This window comes from Gymnoscopelus microlampas, assembly GCF_963454915.1.
Source record: "Gymnoscopelus microlampas genome assembly, chromosome: 11".
Taxonomy (NCBI): domain Eukaryota; kingdom Metazoa; phylum Chordata; class Actinopteri; order Myctophiformes; family Myctophidae; genus Gymnoscopelus; species Gymnoscopelus microlampas.
The window spans coordinates 32,270,404-32,289,373 of record NC_139948.1 but is presented as its reverse complement, the minus strand read 5'-3'; the positions used below and the strand labels follow the sequence as shown (position 1 = coordinate 32,289,373).

Here is an 18,970-nt window from a genome sequence, read left to right as displayed (position 1 = left end):
CACAGGATCTGACACAATTTTTGACCTGATGGTCAAGATTCAATTTATCCTCTGAGCAAGCAGGCAGGCTCTATTAGCTCAATGGTGAAAATGTCAGCACTTGCGCAGGAAAATAAATATATGTGTGTGTATCGGTCTATGGTTTGTATACATACACACAGTAGTAGATCTGCTATTTTTGCTACTTTTGTGTGACACTGCAGTAAAAGTAAGTGGCATAGGACATTACTTTACGGAAAACCATAACAAATATGGAGATAAGAGGTTTATGTCCTACAGCAACGATAAAAATAGGCCTATATAGGCTATAAATTATAATAATAAAAATAGATAGAGTATAAGGCTTGGGACAGAGGGAGGATTTTCTATTGAAGGGGGTGGGCTGGCATGGGGTATCAACTGAGAGCCACAATATACTGTCGATATCAATTGTGTGTATGTGTGCTATAAGTCCTGTTGAGGTATAGGTGCATTTAGCAATGTACCTGCCCAGCTGTGGGGTCTTTTATATGTCTCATAATCCATCTATGCCCTGTTTTGTGTTAATGAATCAATTAGGTACTGTATGTAGTTTGTTCTTCATGAATCCTAGATCCTGTGAGGCTGTGACCACCTGAGGACCACACGTTCAAGAATGAACAGGCCACCTCAAGTGGCCAGTTGCTGCCCTCTAGTGTTTACAGTTAGGTAAGTAAAACATCACGCACAATTACACTAGACTACTAGAGCAGGGGCCTTCAACGTTTTCAGGCCAAGGACCCCCTAGCTGAGAGAGAGATGAAGCAGGGACCCCCTCTATATTGTATAAAATTGTGTTTCAGATTCGACTTTTTTTGTTTACTTGGTCTGCTCTTTTTTCCCTCTACACCAAACACCTCTTTGCCAAAAATAGCAGATCTACAAGCTCACAACGCCTTGCAGCGCGAGGCGTTGTGAGCTTGTAGATCTGCTATTTTTGGCTAAAGTTCTCCTCAGAAAAGGAATGCTAGGGTTCAAGTGGTTAAGGTAAAAACAATAATCATATCACACAAAGATTTGGTGGACCCCCTGTAGTAACTCTGAGGCCCCCCTAGGGGTCCCAGACCCCCTGTTGAAGACCCCTGTACTAGAGGGACAGCGAGTACATTTTGGCCTCTTCAGGCAACGACCACGCTCAGTATCACAGATGAGTAACAGACCGATCTTAATAATATAGGTATATATTTATTCATACGTACATATTCATTTATATCGGTTAATTGTAAAAAAGAAAAAAAAAGAAAAAAAAGAAAAAAAAAGGAAAAGATTTACAGTCATTGTCAAAGTTGTATTTGTAATTCCTCAGGCATCAAACTACCAAGAACACATTGTAGATTCACCTCTTGCCCTCTGCCCCCAATTCTAAACCTTACTCCAGTGTTTGGGACCACAAGTGTGCATGAAATGAACTGACCAGAGTATGTTGAGTAATCCTCCATGCAAACTGGTGGAAGGTCACAGAGGACGCAAAGGAGTTATTGTTTTATACCATATACTATGTACTGAGATCAAAAAGACAACCCAGTGTATAACTGTGTAGTGTATATATTATGTCACTGAAGACACTGCTCAGAGGTGTCTCTTGTTTTTTTTGCAAAGCCAATAGAATCTTTAGGAGCTATGTGTGTGATGCTGTAGGTCTGACAGATGTTTTGAGATCCTCTCAGTGCCAAGAGCCAAAAAGCAGTTAAATTTGTGTATACCATCTGTGTGTGTTATAAACATTGTGTGCGTTAGTGGCACCAATGGCTTAAACCAAAAATAGCGGATTTGCGGCCAGAGATGCGGTTGTATGACAAAGTTTAAACAGGCTCTTTCACCAAGTCCAGTCTTTTCCCTTTCCCTTAACCACATTAATGTTGGCGTCGCTATTTTGGGCATGTGGTCATAGGTGAAAATCTTCCAAAACCTTTGCCATTTGTCGTATGACGCAGTAGGGCTTAAGTGGTCAAATTCACCTTCTAACCCCAGAGCAGTTTCTAAAGCATTATAGCAGTTATGTCTGCTCTTCTCGGCAGGCAAAACCATCATACAACCAAGTTTATAAATCAGGCTTTATACAGAAGAAGACACATCTTCACCACTTGGCTCCTGGATGTTCGCTAATCTGCCATATACTCCTGTTCAAACAAAACATGATCAGACTGGATTACACTGGATTCATCTACACTTGCCCTCCTGTCAAGATGATAAACTGAATAGAATCATGATTCAACGTTTTACCTGTTGGCTTGCTTCCTGAAATAGGAAGGAGAGGGAAAGAGGCATATTAGAGAAGGGTAAACTCCAAATTTGACATATTCTTTTTTTTGTTTTGTTTTATTTTATGAAATGTGCAGGGCACCTTAAAATACACAGAAAAATCTGGAGTGTTAATTTAACTATGTACCTAAGAGTGTAAAAATGTACCATTTACTGGTACATATTGACACTCAGAGTTAAATTAACACTTTTGGGATTTTTGCTATGTGCAGTTTAGGGTATCTGAAAAGTGTAGTAAGTTAACCACATGAACCCTAGCATCCCCATTCTGCGCATGTCTTAATAGGCGAACATTCGGCAGAAAAAGCAGATCTACAAGCTCACAATGCCTTGCTTTGAGCTTGTAGATAGGCTATTTTCAGCTAAGAGATTTGGTGTAGAGGGGAAAAAGGAGGGGACCAAGTATAGAGCCCTGGGGGACACTGGTCAACGAAGTATAAAGAGTTGAAGTGGTTAAAGGACAGCACACAAGGGGAGGAATCTGGTTCTGCGATAGCGGCACACCAAAAAGCCCATCTGAGGACAAGTCCTTGATGGAAACACATTCAACAAGTATAACCTCCATTATACATACAAGCCATCACCACTCATCCTCAACTCACAGTCAATGTCAACCTATCATTTAACACTTATTACAATTGCACTGGCTCAAACCCTTCCCCTGCACAAAGGCTACACTCAAACATTTAGTAACAATAACTCATAATAAACAAACTGCATAAGACTGGAACAGGGCTTAAAATCAACCGGGAGACACTGAACTCATGACTTCAAACACAAAAAACAGGCCCACCCCAAACCACACCAAAAACACAAATGCAAAAGAGGGAGAGTGGAGCTCTAGATGACACCGTGATGAAGAGAAAAGCAAAAGGAGACAGAATCATAAAAATGACAGACAAAACAGGAGACACGGAAGTAGCAGGTGCATGTGCAGGAGAAGATCATCCATAATAAAGGCTTCAATACTTCATCGTGAGGGGGGCTTAAGTCCATAGCCCTCCATTGCAACATATCATTCCAACACATCCGTCAGCAGGCCAGAATTGTGCGCTTGCTTCAGCTCAAGATTCAGTAGACTTCCTCTCGTAGCGACTCCTCTTGTCTGAATCTACTCCCAAGTCACTGGTCCGAGACGGACAGAGGAGGTCACAGGTGGCAGGGTCCAACCCGCCATCACTCTGTCCAGTGCTAGGCCTCATGGGAACCGATGGGATGTCGATGCTACAGAGTGTGTTCCACTTAGACGTTGCACGTCACCTCTCAACTCTGCGCGTTCGCCATGATCAAAACTGTCACTGACGCAAAGAAAAACAAGAGCAACTAAATGAAACTGAACTCAAAATAGAGATGCTTTTGATTGTTTTCAGTTGGCTTTTTCTTTCCAATGTCCTGGTCTGACAGCACAAACTCTTAATGTTATGTCCAACATTTTTGTTTTCTATTTTACCAAATAGAGTGTCTACTCTACTATATTTTTTATGTTGACATTTATGATCAGATGCCAGCTTCAGTTTTCCAATGAAAATCCAGATGTTGTACTGGCACAATGTTCAAACTTGAGTCTAACTTAACTGCACATCAGTGTTGCGAACCGAAAATAGCAGATCTACTGTACAAGCTCACAGCTTGTAGAGCTTGTAGATCATGTATTTTAGGTGTTTGACACCCACGCACAGGCAAGTATAACTCATTGCTTTATTCTCCAACAGTGGTTCACCGTCGTCCCCAGTGTGAGGCTCGCTGACAACAGTCCCTCCTTCACACCATCATTTGCGGTGTATTTTAGCTGGCTTCGGTGCTTGGATTCCCACGGTCCTTACATATGTACAATTAGATTTTAAAAAACTAGAGTTGTTACATGCAACATTTGGCATCTTCTCGAATCCCCACTTGTAAGTCTCAATTGGTGTCCATTTAGAAAAATATTAAAGTTTGTCTCTTTTTTCTTAAGTACAATGAAGCTTCTGATTGTAACAGAGAGAGAGAGAGGCAGGGGGTGTAGTGATGAGTGTGATGTGCAGTTATACGTAGGTTTGCGTGTGTCTTTGTGTGTGTGTATGTATGCGTGTTTGTGTGTGGTGTCAGTAAAATACCATTCAAATGTCATTCTGAGGCAGTCGTTAAAATTGTCCTCATAAAAATCATCATTTCTTACTGTCAGTGCAAAGGACTGTGGGTTAACAATTTGTGATTGCACAGTAGTTCTTATTATCGACACTTATATGCACAAGTCTTTGTGTGTGTGTGTGTGTGTGTGTGTGTGTGTTCGCACGCGCTAAGGGGCAGTTAGGCAGTTCATGGCTGTGAAAGACATTATGACTTTTCATAATGACATAAATCTACTTGGAGAGGGCAGTCAGCACAGAGCTAACAAAGCACTGCTCCAGATCATGTGCAGTTCTGTCTGGAGGTGGCTTGTAACCGACCTCTTGTTCACAAACACCCTCGGATAGTCTTTGATGTGGATATACTATATATATATTCATAAGAAAAATGAAATTCTACTGCAACTGCAAATTTAGCTTTAATCTGTTTGATTAAAACAGATTCTTGATCCTGTTCTGCATTTAATTAAGAGTAATGCCTTAGGAATGGTGATAACATTTGTTTGTTATGAAACCCTACGTGATACTGGTGTGTCTAGTATAGAACGTATGCCTAGGGACAGCAAGGAATGTACAGACATTCTTCTGTGGTGGTCTATGTATATATACTATATGTATTGTGTGTGTGTGTATGTGTGTGCGTGTGTGTGTCTGCCTGCATGTCAGCTTGTGTAAAAGGCTGTTTTTGGGAACTTGGGAATGTTGTTGGGAAGGTTGTGTGAGACCCTATGGCGTCGTTTGGCTCTCTCCCTCTCTCTGCAGCTCCGAAGGGGGAACCACACACCAGCATGTACTCGGTAAATGGGGACGAGGGGGCTGAAGGGGGGCAGCAGGTCAGGGTTGGCAGGGATCAGACGACGGGGCCGTGGGGAGGGGAGGGGTGTTGTCTTTACATCATAGCAGGACGCAGCAGCGACAGAACCTCTGGCGACTTCCCCCGACAGAGGGAGGCGGAGTGACAGGGGCGAAGTACGCGTGCACTTTGATGTTAGGCAGATGGGTCTGAAGTAGGGAAATAAGAGAAACAAAACAAAGCTGTAAGAATATCCATATGTTTCGGTCAATTCTTCCTCCGTTCTAGAAAGAAAGTGTAGTAAGTTGACCCGCTGGATCAAAGCACACATTTATAGTATGCAGTACACGCTGTGTTTAAATCAGTGCTTAGCCACTGCATCTCCTGCGTAACTCACCCTTAGTCTCTTGATGCCGGCACGGGTGATCTGCTGGCAGTCGTAGAGCTCGATGCGGTCCAGGCTGTGGCAGTTCTTCAGGTGCTCCAGGGAGGCATCAGTGATCAGGGGGCAGTTGTCTAGCTCGATCACCTCCAGACGGTCGTGAGCACAGGGACCACTGCCCAGGTGCCTGATGCCATCATCAGTGATCAGCTCACAGTGAGACAGACTCTAATGGGACAGAAAGGCAGCGAGACAGGAGCTCCATCACTCAGCTGTGACAACAGAGCCAGCCACTGAACTGCAGATACAATAAAGTAAGTGCCAAAGGGGAGTACTTGGCTTACTCAGGGACCGCGAGGCGCGAGCGATGCAAGTCGGGAATGCATGCCCCACCGAGTTATGTACCCGGTGTACCCATTGTATCCATTGTCAGGGTACCTGTTGTATCCGTGAGTCTGTCTGTGTCCACGCCAGAATAGTCTCCAAATACACCGGCTTCGAATGCTATCAATGCATTGAATGGGAGATTATCACGTTTTATCAGACCATTGAATGGGCGAAGTAGGCGAGCTACCGTCTACCCCGCGATTTGTCAGACCATTCATTGGGCGTAATCAGGAGCTACTGACCTACCGACGGAGGCGGAGCAGTCCCCACAACAATATTTACGATTCTGTCCATATCGGTACATAACTCGAACGGCGCTGAGTAGGCACAGGCGAGGGTCGCACCGCTCCGGACGGCAACTCAGTCGCCTTAGCTCCTTCGGTGGCCCGTCGCGGGGCTCCACCTCGCCTGGGCTCCACCTCGCCTGAGACTGCGCGCCTCCGTCATGGTCCGAAACCGAAACAACCAAAACCAAAACCGAAACTAAAGTATTTAAGTCATCTCCGTCGGTAGGTCAGTAGCTCCTGATTACGCCCACTGAATGGTCTGATAAATCGCGGGGTAGACGGTAGGTCGCCTACTTCGCCCATTCAATGGTCTGATAGAACGTGATAATCTCCCATTCTATGCATTGATAGCATCCGAATCAGGTGCCAAATATGGGCATGTTACGTTTGTGACACCCACAATTTTTATAATCGATGTTATGGGGGGAATAAAAACACCAAATGGGAGAACATGTGGTCGCCGCTAGCACTCACCAGGACTTGCAGACGAGGGCAGTGGATAGACAACTGGATAAGCGTGCCATCTGTGATCTATAAGACAGAAAGGTCATAACAATAAACTGCCTCGATACAATAGGCAACAGTATGTTGTATGAATATGCAACTTAACCTACCTGCACACATTCCTCTAAGTCCATCTTCTCAAGTTCATGACAATTCTGTAGGAGAGCAAGAGTGACATTATTAGTTGAACTGCTTGGAGTGAGTAATGAGGCTGTTTGTGTATGTTACGTTATGTAGGAAAGCCAAGCACATTTACCAGCAGACTAATCTCTCAAGAACAGATTCTGCTCTCTGCTTGAATCTGTCGGGGGGGTTCGTCATAACGTGTACGCACTGGCCTATAAGTGGGCGTGCCTTCAGATCAGGAAGCAGGTCGCGCTTTACCCAATCAAATGTAGTGGGCGGGATTTACTGTCTGTGCTCTCGCTTCCCACTACAACTCATTTACAATAGCGTCCTCGGAGCAGACAAAACCACGGAAAGATATTCACATTTTAACTTGCTCTTTCATCATAGAAACAAGTGGGCTTATAACCAAAACGATCCATGTTCTCTGGGAGAAGTGGTGTTAGTGTTCCGTGTAGAAATATTGTTAGTGGGAATGAAAACATAGTCGTACCACCGGAAGTGAAAGGCTGAAGGCAGACCAAATACCCGGTTTCCTTGCACACGGGTGCTACATTGAGCCCCCCCCAGAGCCAAGTGAAAGAGTAAAAAACAGCAGAAAGCGCTGTTTTTCTTTTTTAATCTGGTTCCCAGATTGCCAGCAGACACACGCTGACACGAATGGCGATTAGTGCTCGATTGGATGTGTCGGAGGCAGGTGGAGCGCTCTATTCTATTTCACTCTCAATTAAATTAAGAATGGTTTTAAGGAGCTTGCACACTGCTCCCTATTTTTCGCCCAAAAAAAAAAACAGGTAAAAATGTCTAGCCTACAGCCTGTGGATTGAGGAAAGGCTCATAGCATGCACTTTTCCTATGGGACGATAGCCTACTCTTCAAGTGTGTGTGTGTGGGTGTGTGTGTTTATACTGTCAGCCGCTATTTAGGATTGCAGGGTCTTCTTTTTAATGTGACTGCAGTATAGCAAAGCATCAAACTGGGCCAATGAAATAAACATGATCAGTGGGTAAAACTCTCCTTGCTCATATCGATCTCAGAATGGACCCGATATTTCAAGTGAGAGGACCACACAATCACCCTCGCTGCTTGATGACTATTTTGTTAAGTTCTAAATGTATAGAATATACGCATCAAAGTAAGTGTAAAAGGTGGGTGTGCATAAAGATTTACTGATTAAATAAACGCATAGTGGGCAAGATCCTTTACATCACTTTTGTTTTTAAAGGCAGGCGCGCCAGCAGCAAGGCCGTGACGCCTGTGAAGCACACCGGATGAGCTGCCAGGCGTCCAAGTGCCCAACCAGCCGACGTCCTCGCATGTAAGTGTGCCATCCAAGTTGGCAAGCCATGGTGGACGCAATACTGTAGGTTGTCACGTGTTTTGAAATTGTGCGTTGCGTTAAGTGAAATAAAACAAGTCCCCCCCCCTCATCCCCGACGACCATTAAATATTTCAATCTTCTTGCCTGGGTCAGTTATGTGTGAAATGGTTCTACTATTGCATACAAGGACATATAAGCTGCAACACTCACCCTGGCTAATGTAGTGAAGCCTACGTCGGTGAGCTGAGAGCAGCGAGCCACTTCTAATATTCTGAAAGGACAGAAAGAGGAACAGAGAGTTGCGCTGTGACAGGATCACTTACAATCATTCACCCACTGGCCCCACTGGTTCTTTACATGGAGATGCTGGTACGGTATTTTAATACAACTGAAAGCAATGCAAATTTAAAAACATGTTAAGTACCAGATAACTGATTATTGCTTTTGCATATCCCCTTTTCTCTGCCGGTATTTACACCATTCTGCTTGTACAAGGTTTTAATCATCCGTTTACTGCAAGTAGTTTTAGCACAGTGTTGGCCCCTCTCTCTTGGTCATCCTCGAACGAGCCCTCCAATTGCATCTCCAGTCATTTCGATCATCCGTAGATCTGGCTTGCTCTCCAGTACTTTCTGCCCCTGCATCTTTCTTTTCTATGTCCACGTAGGTACAGTAGTTGTTGGATGCCATTCCTCGTGATTAATGCCCATATGCTGGTTCCCACAGCACAGTTTTGCTGGCTGGGAACTCCTGGTGTCTGTGGCAGTGACAAGCCAGTTTCATTCTCCTCCTAGCTGCTATCTTCTGACTCACACTTGATAAACAGGAAGCTGATGATGGCTGAAAACTGAGAATGGCACAGCTGAGGTGTGGGTGTGGTGGGGACGTACCTGAGGCGGGGACAGTTCTGCCCCAGGGCGTGGAGGATGGCGTCTGTGATGTTGGCACAGCCAGACACACATAGGGACTGGAGACGGTGGCAACCCCGGCAGATTGTGATGAGACCCTCATCTGTGATCTGCTGCTCAAAGAGAAGAGACCAGGAAGATTACTCACATTGAATCCCAACACAAAAAAACGTACGCAACAAAAAACAAGAACAACAAATATTTCTTCTTTTTTTTACGTTTCGGAAATTTGTGTGACCAGTTGTGACCAGACAGTAAAGGAGCCTTTAGTTGCGGCATGCTTAATTACTTAGGGGGTTTGCTACTATGACCACCACAGGGTTCTGGTCAGAGAGCAAACAGGACTCAGAGATGGGGTTTATATTTTCTATATAGAATCAGGATGGTTGCACAACATACTTTGTATGTACATGTGGTTTTGTCAAGAGCACATTTATGTATGTATACGTGTCCATAGTAGCGCATTAAACATACACACATAGACAAGGGGTCCTTAGAAACTAGAGAGTGGCCAAATATAAGCCTATACTAAAGAGGGTCCTCAGGAAACTAGCCTGTACTAAATAAAGTAGAATAAACATGGGGAATTTAGTCCACTGACAGCGTGGCCAGAACAAGTAGGAGAGGAGAGAGTGGAAAGAAAAGGCAGTTGAAAGGTAATAAGTGGAGTGACTGGCACAAGATGATGAAAAAACAAATAAACAAAGCAAATTGAGAAAGGAGAGGGTGAAGGTATGAGAGAAGTGGTTTGGGCGATGATGAAGGAGGGAATTTTTTTTTAGACAGATGCAGCCAGAGAAATAAATATGTTGTCTGGGAGCAACTTTCACCCGATATTAGCTATGTGGGCTAGATCAGTGGTTCTCAACCTTTTCAAGCCGCGACCCCCCAACATAATCATATTTGAAATGGGGACCCCCCAAAATAATCATATTTGAACCCCCCACCCTGACAAGCACATGGAATTGTAGGAGTTGAGGCATTTCATTTAGTTTGACTCGGTTCCACAGATAAATATTGTGAAAATAGCAGATCTACAAGCTCAGAACACCTCGAAACGCCTCGTAACCTCTTTCTTATATTATTTGACAATTTGGCCAATATTTGACCAGTATTTATAGTATAGTTTGTCGATTACTTTTGATGCAGTAATGGTATTTAAAAAAAAAGGTCTTAATAGTCCTTAAATTCTAACTTTACTGTCATCTGGGGACACCCCCCAAAAAAATCATGTGGGGACTGGGGACCCCCCTGGCAGTCCCGACCCACAGGTTGAGAACCAATGGGCTAGATTGCTACACCCCAGCCCACAACAGGTTCCCTCCTCAGGAGCAGGATGCACAACGAGCAGACTTCATGCCCACTGGCCTTTTTCCTAGCATTCCCCACACCAGCAGAGAACAGCAATGACAGAGGAGCATGACCCACTTTACGTTAACCCGTTCAATTCGGGAACGCATCTGTGTAACCACTTGAACCATTATGTTATACTTTGGGCTATTCAAAAATAGCAGATCTGTTACTACTACTATTAGATTATGTTGCTACTGTATAATATCAGAGGTTCTCAAACTTTTTCATGTCAAGGACCACCCATAATGATATGTATTTGGCCCCCCAACCACTCGGTGCCACGCTATGAGCTTGTATATCTGCTATTTTTTAATAGCCAAAGAAATCTAAAATGGCACAGATGCGTTCCTGGATTGAATGGGTTAAACATACACTCAACCAATATTTATCTCCTGTGTTCCAAAGGTACTTGACCATACAGCCACCATATGGAAGTTGTGCAACATAATTGACATTTTTGTGACTTAACATACAGTATATTAAATAACTACATAGCAACCACCAAACCTAACCTAATCTATTCTCGTATGACAGTGTGCTGTGGAGAAAATAGCTGCTCTACAAGCTCACGTTGTGGTTGTGAGTTTGTAGATCGGCTATTTTGGCACATGACCTTGCTGTTGTACGAGTATAGTATATAAATCAGGCTTTACAATCATGGGTATTGTACTTACCGAGCATGTCTGCAAGTTGAGCGTCACCAGTTCCGGACAGTGCGCCCCGATGTGCTTCAGAGCTTCATCTTCTAGCTATAAGAGAGGTAAGCCACACACAGGGAAAAAGGCGTTTAGAGTGTCGTTTGGAAATCCAATTATGCCAGGACACCTGCGGATCTGTGAATTCTTTATTCCTCACTCCAGCTCATCGGGTATGGACTGCCTCGCAGCAAACCTTTACGCTCTTTCCACCCAAAACATCATCCACAGTCTACATATTATGTATAGTAGCTCAGCCACGCAGCCCTCATTACAGAGTGCTATTCAAATTCCAATTACTCCAGTATGCCTGGGGGTCTGCGACCCCCCCCCCCCCCCTCCGCCCAATACTCCCTCTCATAGGGTACACACTGCTTAGCAGCAGACCATAAAAAGCAGCATCAGCCCTGATCTGCATATCGTAATCCTAACAGCAATGACAGAATAATATATGGTTTGTCACACAGTGTTAGCTTTGCTTATTTCGGAGAGTGAAGCCGTCGTGTGACAAAGACTCATTTGGCTAGAGCCCTTCCCCATACCTGTGTGCAGCCCTTGAGGAAAAGGCCTTTAAGTCCCGGACAACATCGGACCAGGGCCTGGACACCATCCTTGGTGACCTGATCACACCAGGAGATGTTGAGCTGTTCTAGCAGAGGGCATCCCTCACTGAGACGGGAGGAGAGCAGAGGGAAAAGGTGAGGAAAAAAGAGCAATATCTACCACTACCGTTCATCTGCAGTGAGATTATATCCTTAACCCTCATTTGACCTGCCCACTATACATTTGCACAAGCAGTCAGATAATGATCAGTCAAATAAGACTGATAGGGAAAGAACAAAAGGACAGAGAGAAGAAGTATGTATCATGTCTAAACATTACACACCTGAGAGCTTTGAGTGACAAGTTGGTGATCGAGGTACAGGAGGCAAGGTCCAGGTGTTTCAGCTTTGGGCAGAACTTACTGAGACTATTACACGTGCTGCAGGTAACAACAATAGGATAGGACACTATATTAATTCCAAAATAGATTTTAGGACACATGCCCGCCCCACATGTCTCTCTCAGTAACGTACTAACCTGTCAGAGATCTTGGTGCAGCCATTCAGACTAAGCAGTTCAATGTTCCTGCAGTTCTGGGAGAAAGTCCTATACATAGGAAAGAAAAAGCACAGTTTGTGTTCGCTCACAGTGCATCTTGTGCTTTTAAGGATAGAAGAGTGAAAGAAAGTCCCAAGAGACTTACCTTAGGGCACTGTCTCCAACCCCCAGGCACCCCCGCAGACTCAGCTTCCTCAAGAACCCCCCACATCGCTTTGAGATGTTCTCCACAACCCGGCCCTGCAACAAACACAAGACAATCATGCTTGCTGCCTGCATTTCCATTTACGACTAGGGACAATGTAGTGACAGGGTCAAATAGGGCTGGGTGATATGAGGGAAGAAAACCAAATATCACAATGTATTTGACCAAATACCTCTATATCGATATGGTGATGATAATATTGTATTGTGACGATGAGATACATTTTTATTATACAGTATCTAGTCTCATATCATGATAGATATAATATTGATATATTGCCCAACCCAATGGTAAAAAGAGGAGATGTGGTGAGTATAGGGGGGGGGGGGGGGGGGGGGCAGAAGTAACTGGTAGGAGGAAGGAAGATAAGGTTGAGCCAGACTTCCCCTCACCTCAATGTCCGTCTGAAAGTCGAACAAGTCAATTCGTTGCCAGTTGCTGCCATCCAAGGCCAAAACGTTCCAGGACTGGGAAGGGAGGGAGAAACGTAGTTGAAGACCAAGATATCACTCAGAAATGTCCATGCACTTGAAGTGAGCGTGTGCACTGCACACACAGTATTAAATACATCATGAAGAACAGACTCACCCGTGACACCTGGGCACAGCGACAAAGTGTCACCACATCCAAAAAGGAGAAGATTCTAGAAGACAGACGGGTACCATTAAGAATACTCAACACAAGGACGCGAGTGACTCTGCTGCTTTCATGTTTGACTGCTAGCAGGACAGATATGTTTACCCTGTTAGCTAGATGGATGTGTTTACTCAAATCAGTGTCATGATGGGGATATGCTCCAGTTGTAAAGAATCAATATCTGGTAAACCTAGCCTGTGTGAGAAACTGTCACATACTACAATGCAGTAAAACCTGCATCACACAGTTGATACAGAGATGCCTTGAGTAAACCCTTGTCTCTCTAAATCAGTTCTCTGCACCTGGACAGACACTGCACAGTCAGCAGCAACAGCCCAGGCAGCATGGTTGGCAAGGCCCAGGCTTGAGTTATGGCCTCCATTTTCTGTTTGTTCAGGGGGCTCTACACTTTTTATTTTTTTCTTCTTAAATCGATTTGAATGTTTTATAACTGCGAGCATCTGTTTTTAATTACAGTTTTAGCATGGGGGAGGGGAGAGCGGGTGTGGGGCAAGAGGGGAAAGCTGCAGATGGTGGTTGATTGGCTGGCTAGTTGGTTTGGTTGACTAAACTTGCTCAACAGAAGTGACTGCCTTCAAGTCGTTGAGTGTTTTGTTCACCTCTTAACACCGATCACAGCAATTAAGTATAAGTGATCAAGAAAAGCTTGTGGTTGGCTGCCTGGCTGGATGGAAGAGGGGGCAGGTGCAAGGACTTTTGTGCTTTTGTGAATGCTTGTGTGTGTTTCTATTGGATGTGTGTGTGGTGATCAGGAGGGGACATAGGTTTGTTGTGACTGGTGAGTATGAAACTTGCCTCTTTCATGAGCAACACTCAAAGACTTTGGCTTAAGACTAATTTATACTTCCTCGTACAATGGTGTCGCTCGCCAAAAATAATATTTTTCAAGTGAAAAGATATATGCATCATGTGTTTAGATATTTCACTCACCTTAGCAACAGCTCCTTAGGCAGCTTCTTATTGATAACTGCCTCGTCGCTGTTTGAGAACATCTGGAAGAAGCAGAGAACAACGTTAGGCCTGCCTAACAGGCTCAGCATGGCTGGAGATGCCTCCATCCATGTCCTCCCTCCCCCCAGGACAGTTCCAATACATAATGTAGGATAAATGTTCACAATCTGATTAGCTGGGGCTCAATGTCGCACTTTGAAAAACACAGCAGAGTTTGGTGGTGGATGATACAGAAGAGGAAGTATTGTATGTATTCTAAAAAAGTGGTATAATGGTCTTGCTGCCTGACCCAAGTAGTTGTGATATATTCAGTTTGTCAGTATATGTGCCTGTTTCTTCCTTGTTCAGTGCTGTATTTACACTGTTGTAAATGAATTGTCTAGTGTTCACATTAATGTATGCCAACTTATATAGTAGTTAAAAGAAAATGTTGTATTTTATGATCCTTGAGACTATGTTTGCTTATGTGAAAGCTAATGGCATTACAAACAAATAATTGTATGGTTTTTGAACAGGAAAAAAGAGCCTACGTTACACAGATAAGCTCCAGTCCATTCACAGACAAATTATGTCTGTGAATGGTAATAATATACATATTATTTATCAAACCCCAACCACTTTGCATAATAGTAGGTATATGTGACATGCATACACGATCATGGCCATGCCTGTGCACATTATAAAGATCATTCAGTCATGTAATACTGTGTTCCCTCTTTCAGGGTTTCCACAGTTTGCATGCCATCTTATATTAGCAGATCCAAGAGGGTGGGATGATGACATTCTCCATGTTAATCTATGAGTATCACATTAGTCACAATATGGCAAATGAATGATGCAACATCTGGTTCAATCCATTTTAGTCTATAGACATTATAATAGAAAATAACATCAGCAAATTGAGGGGAGATCATCTTTGTTGTGTGAATACAAAGTGCAGGATGGAACATGACATGCACTGGCCTGACAAGAAGCATTGGTGACAAGTTCAACAAAGAAATAACTATTGCTTCTTTGACCAATATTCAATATATAATAATAATAAATATATAGATTTATTTGGCTTAAACTATTATATGCCCAGTTAGGTGTTGAGTGTATGATTTGAACACTGTTTACGTTAAGATATTAACACATATTTGGAGAAACATTTACACTTTACTAAACCCACCCATAAGGCAAGCCTACCATTTGAAATTAATTTCTGGACTTTTAAAATCCAGTGTGCCCTAGTCTAGGTAAAAGGCTCTCCTGCCACGCACGCACGCGCACACGCACACACACACACACACACACACACACACACACACACACACACACACTTTCCTTTTTTTTTGGGGGGTGGATTTAGTCATTATACTCTTGACAGATTGACTTTCAGAACACTACTGAACTGGTCAAATAAACCCACTAACATTTCTAAAAGAAACAGATGAGCAAGGTCAACAACAACCCCCTGTAGAACCCAGGGGCGGATATTTGCACTAGGCATACCAAGCACTTGCTTGGAGCCCCAAGGCATGGGAGGCCCCACCTCCCCCCCCCTTTTTTTTTTTCTTAATTAAAAAAAAATGTCTTCGCATTTTCGCGCGCGCAAAATAGGCCCCGAACCAGAGCTTTGCTTGGAGCCCCTAACTTCTTAAATCCGCCCCTGGTAGAACCTTAAATATAGGCTACTAAACAGATATTAAGTAGGCCCACATAATATTTCCTCCACTGGGTAAGGGTTGCAACATGGTATGATATTAAATGATCACAGGACAATCTGTCAGCAATACATTTAGATTGTTTTGTCGCCTGTAGCTTAGTCTTAAGTTACAGGCTCAGATAAAAAGCTACAGTAGCCTCCTGATCATAATAGACTAGGGTGGTGACGTGACTGACGTCAATCAGAAAATAGCAACAATCATTATTATTGACGACTTTCATTAAATGAACCAAGAACATGCTGTGACGTAACTGCGTTCCACTTCCCAGACTGTGTTGTAGCCCATTGTTATTGGCTAATAAACTACAGATCACGTATCATTCTACCGCAGCTGTCAGGCCAGAAGGTACGACGGCCTGGATCTCCTGAGTCTTCAGCTGTTGCACCGTTAAAAATAAATGAAACCACACAAATCCCACGCTAGCTAGGGATTAAACAACACCAAGAGCTCATGCTATATGGACCTAATGTCATGGAGCGAATATATAGCATTTGCTTTCAATGTTTTCTTTTGTCGTTTGTTTTTCACAATACTTGGCTGCATGTTTGTTTACTGCTGCGACGTAAAGTTTATTTGTGAATGCCGTCAGCAACACTATCCAATTCAGGCATCTGTGTCATTTTAGATTTATTTGGCTATTCAAAAATAGCAGATATACAAGCTACGAGCTTGTAGATCTTCTATTTTTGAAAAATCGTGAAAATGTGTGCAAATCTTTGACTATATACATTTCTTTAAAGCGAACAATTTTAACTAAAATATTTGCTTCTGGGGGGGGGGGGCCCTGGAACAAAATATTTTGAGATGGGGGGTCCGCAGCCAATTGCATATCATTTTGGGGGTCCTTGACATGAAAATGTTTTGGGAACCACTGATATAGCAACACAAGTTTTTTCAAAAAACTGTTTGAAACGGATTTAGAAGACATTTTTTAGAATCGCCTCAGGTCTTAATGGGTTGATTCATTCATATAAGTTTACTTTATATGAAACGTTATGGCTGGTTATTTGTAAATAAGCTAGTCGAGCCATGGCGGTCCATGTAGAAGTCTCAGCCCAAGGCCCCCACAGCCGCAGCAGCCACACAGACAGACTATCTATCCGCTAAAGCCAAGGGGAAGCTCGAAAAATGATGAAAGAACCCAGATCCATTGATATACTCGGTTATCAAACGCCAACTGAACATCACTCAAGGAAAGCCAAGAAATATATCAGCGATTTAAATGACACGGAGTATCAAAACTGTCTTTATGTGCTATGGTGCCTCATTGTCTTTGTTTTGACGGCACAAAGAGAAGCGAGGACACATTTTAGGCCCTTTAAAATCCCCAAATAGAACAATCAACAGCATGACAGGTGTCAATGGACATATCGGCCCGTGTCCTCCGTGGAAAAAATGCGTTAAATGCCGTTGTTAGGACAAAACAACAGTATTTTACCTAATCCAAACATTGACTGCGGAAGCTGCCTGCCTGCCTCCCCATAAGCGCCGTTTTACAATAAATACAGCGACAGTCGTAGGCCTATATCCTAACGTTAACAACAGGATCACTGAATGGACGTCAACAACTAACAGTTATTACAGATAGATATAAAACTCACCTCAAACCGGCTCCGCGAAACACCATTTACTTCCTTCCCCATGTCGGACGGTGGTTTACCGACTCAATCGGGGGGATAATGCCGTCAGTGGAAGCGCAGTATAGCGTGGAGATGTCGGCCCTGTTCTTGTTTATTACTCTCCTCCTCTGTAACTCTCATGCTACCGTCCTTTCGGGTGCTCGAACAGCTAATTTCATTGTTTTTCAGCCCTGTTAACACGAACGCAAGAGAGCTGTCTTTTGATCAAACGCACTGACCAGCAGCGAGCCCGTGTTGCTGTGTCTATCTGCTCACTTCATCACTCACCTCCCCCCACTAACCCAACACAATAGTCCAATAGAATCTATAGCAGCCTAAAATGAAGTTGACACAAGGCCTGCTGCATCACTTTAACATTATTATCAATGGTTCTGTGGCCCGTTACCTAACCACAACTCGTTGTTAGTAAGCCTTAATGTTTGCCTACATAGACTATATTGGTCAGTATATTCACAAAAGCTCACACTGCAGGCCTTAGTGGTGGATTAAAAGCAAAGATGATTATCAAGTCATGCCAAAAAGAGCTGCCTGTACTGTATGTACAAAAGGGAGAAGGGTAAATAAGTTTAATATTTCATGAAGTCTTGCAATAGACAATGATAAATCTCTGAGCACACCTTGGTTTGTAAGCCAAAATCTTCATAATTTAGCTCCAACAGACAGTGGGTGCTGCTGTTCATTATTTAACCATTTAATTCACTCTATGTAACATACTAGAAGTAGACTTCTCTGATGTTGTCGTAAACATGGCATGTTACATTGTTACTGATCAGTCGAAATGGTGTGTTTATCCCGTAACATTGTTTCCTTAAACATACATTGTAACTTTGTAGGGACTGAACTGCCACTTTGTAAAACAGTAAGAAACGCCACTTCCTGTTTGTCAATGACCCCGCCTCCAGCATGGGAAAGTAACCAATCAACGTACACGTACATTTTTCATCAGAATGCGTCACCATAGCGGGAAACCATGGGAAACACAATCGTGCATGCTTGACGACAAGGTGACAATGAACAAATCTTTGTGTCTTAGTGCTTTTTATTTATTTGTGTCGCACAAATAAAGGCATCTTTGATAAACTTTATAAACATAAGCCCCTAACTATCTCAATGTATCTATTATATTGTATATATTCTAGGCTAGCTGAAAGGATGTGTGTGTGTGTGTGTGTGTGTGTGTGTGTGTGTGTGTGTGTGTGTGTGTGTGTGTGTGTGTGTGTGTGTCCTTCATTTTTCGTAATGTTAATTAGATTCAGCACTGGCAGCCTTCTTTTTTTAACTTAAAAGTAATCATATTATAGCCTGGCCGCGTTGCAGATGCGTAAATGTAAACTTTACACATTGGGCTATTGATTGATTGAATACTTTATTAACAGTTTGCAAAAAAAGCACGGTGGCACAGATTTTTTTTTTTTTTTTTTTTTTTACAAAAGACTGCTAAAAGGATAACCCAATAAGCCCAGGGGTTGTTTCCATTGAAGTCCTGTGTATTCAATTCATTGAGACATTTAAAGACAAACAATAACAATATACAATATGCAAAAACATCATATATACGTGTGT

General features: G+C 43.1%; 1 protein-coding gene across 1 annotated transcript; it reads right to left on the bottom strand.

The window, feature by feature from the left end:
* Positions 1–1,188: 1,188 nt before the first annotated feature.
* Positions 1,189–17,739, bottom strand: fbxl20 (F-box and leucine-rich repeat protein 20). The gene is made up of 15 exons (XM_084072379.1): positions 17,369–17,739; positions 14,038–14,099; positions 13,039–13,093; positions 12,843–12,917; positions 12,391–12,485; positions 12,225–12,293; positions 12,031–12,126; positions 11,687–11,813; positions 11,124–11,198; positions 9,079–9,209; positions 8,399–8,459; positions 6,852–6,896; positions 6,712–6,768; positions 5,579–5,791; positions 1,189–5,390 (listed from the first exon to the last, which is right to left on the bottom strand). The coding sequence occupies exons 1-15, from the start codon at positions 17,408–17,410 to the stop codon at positions 5,283–5,285; spliced, it is 1,311 nt and encodes a 436-aa protein (XP_083928505.1). The 5' UTR covers positions 17,411–17,739; the 3' UTR covers positions 1,189–5,282.
* Positions 17,740–18,970: the final 1,231 nt, after the last annotated feature.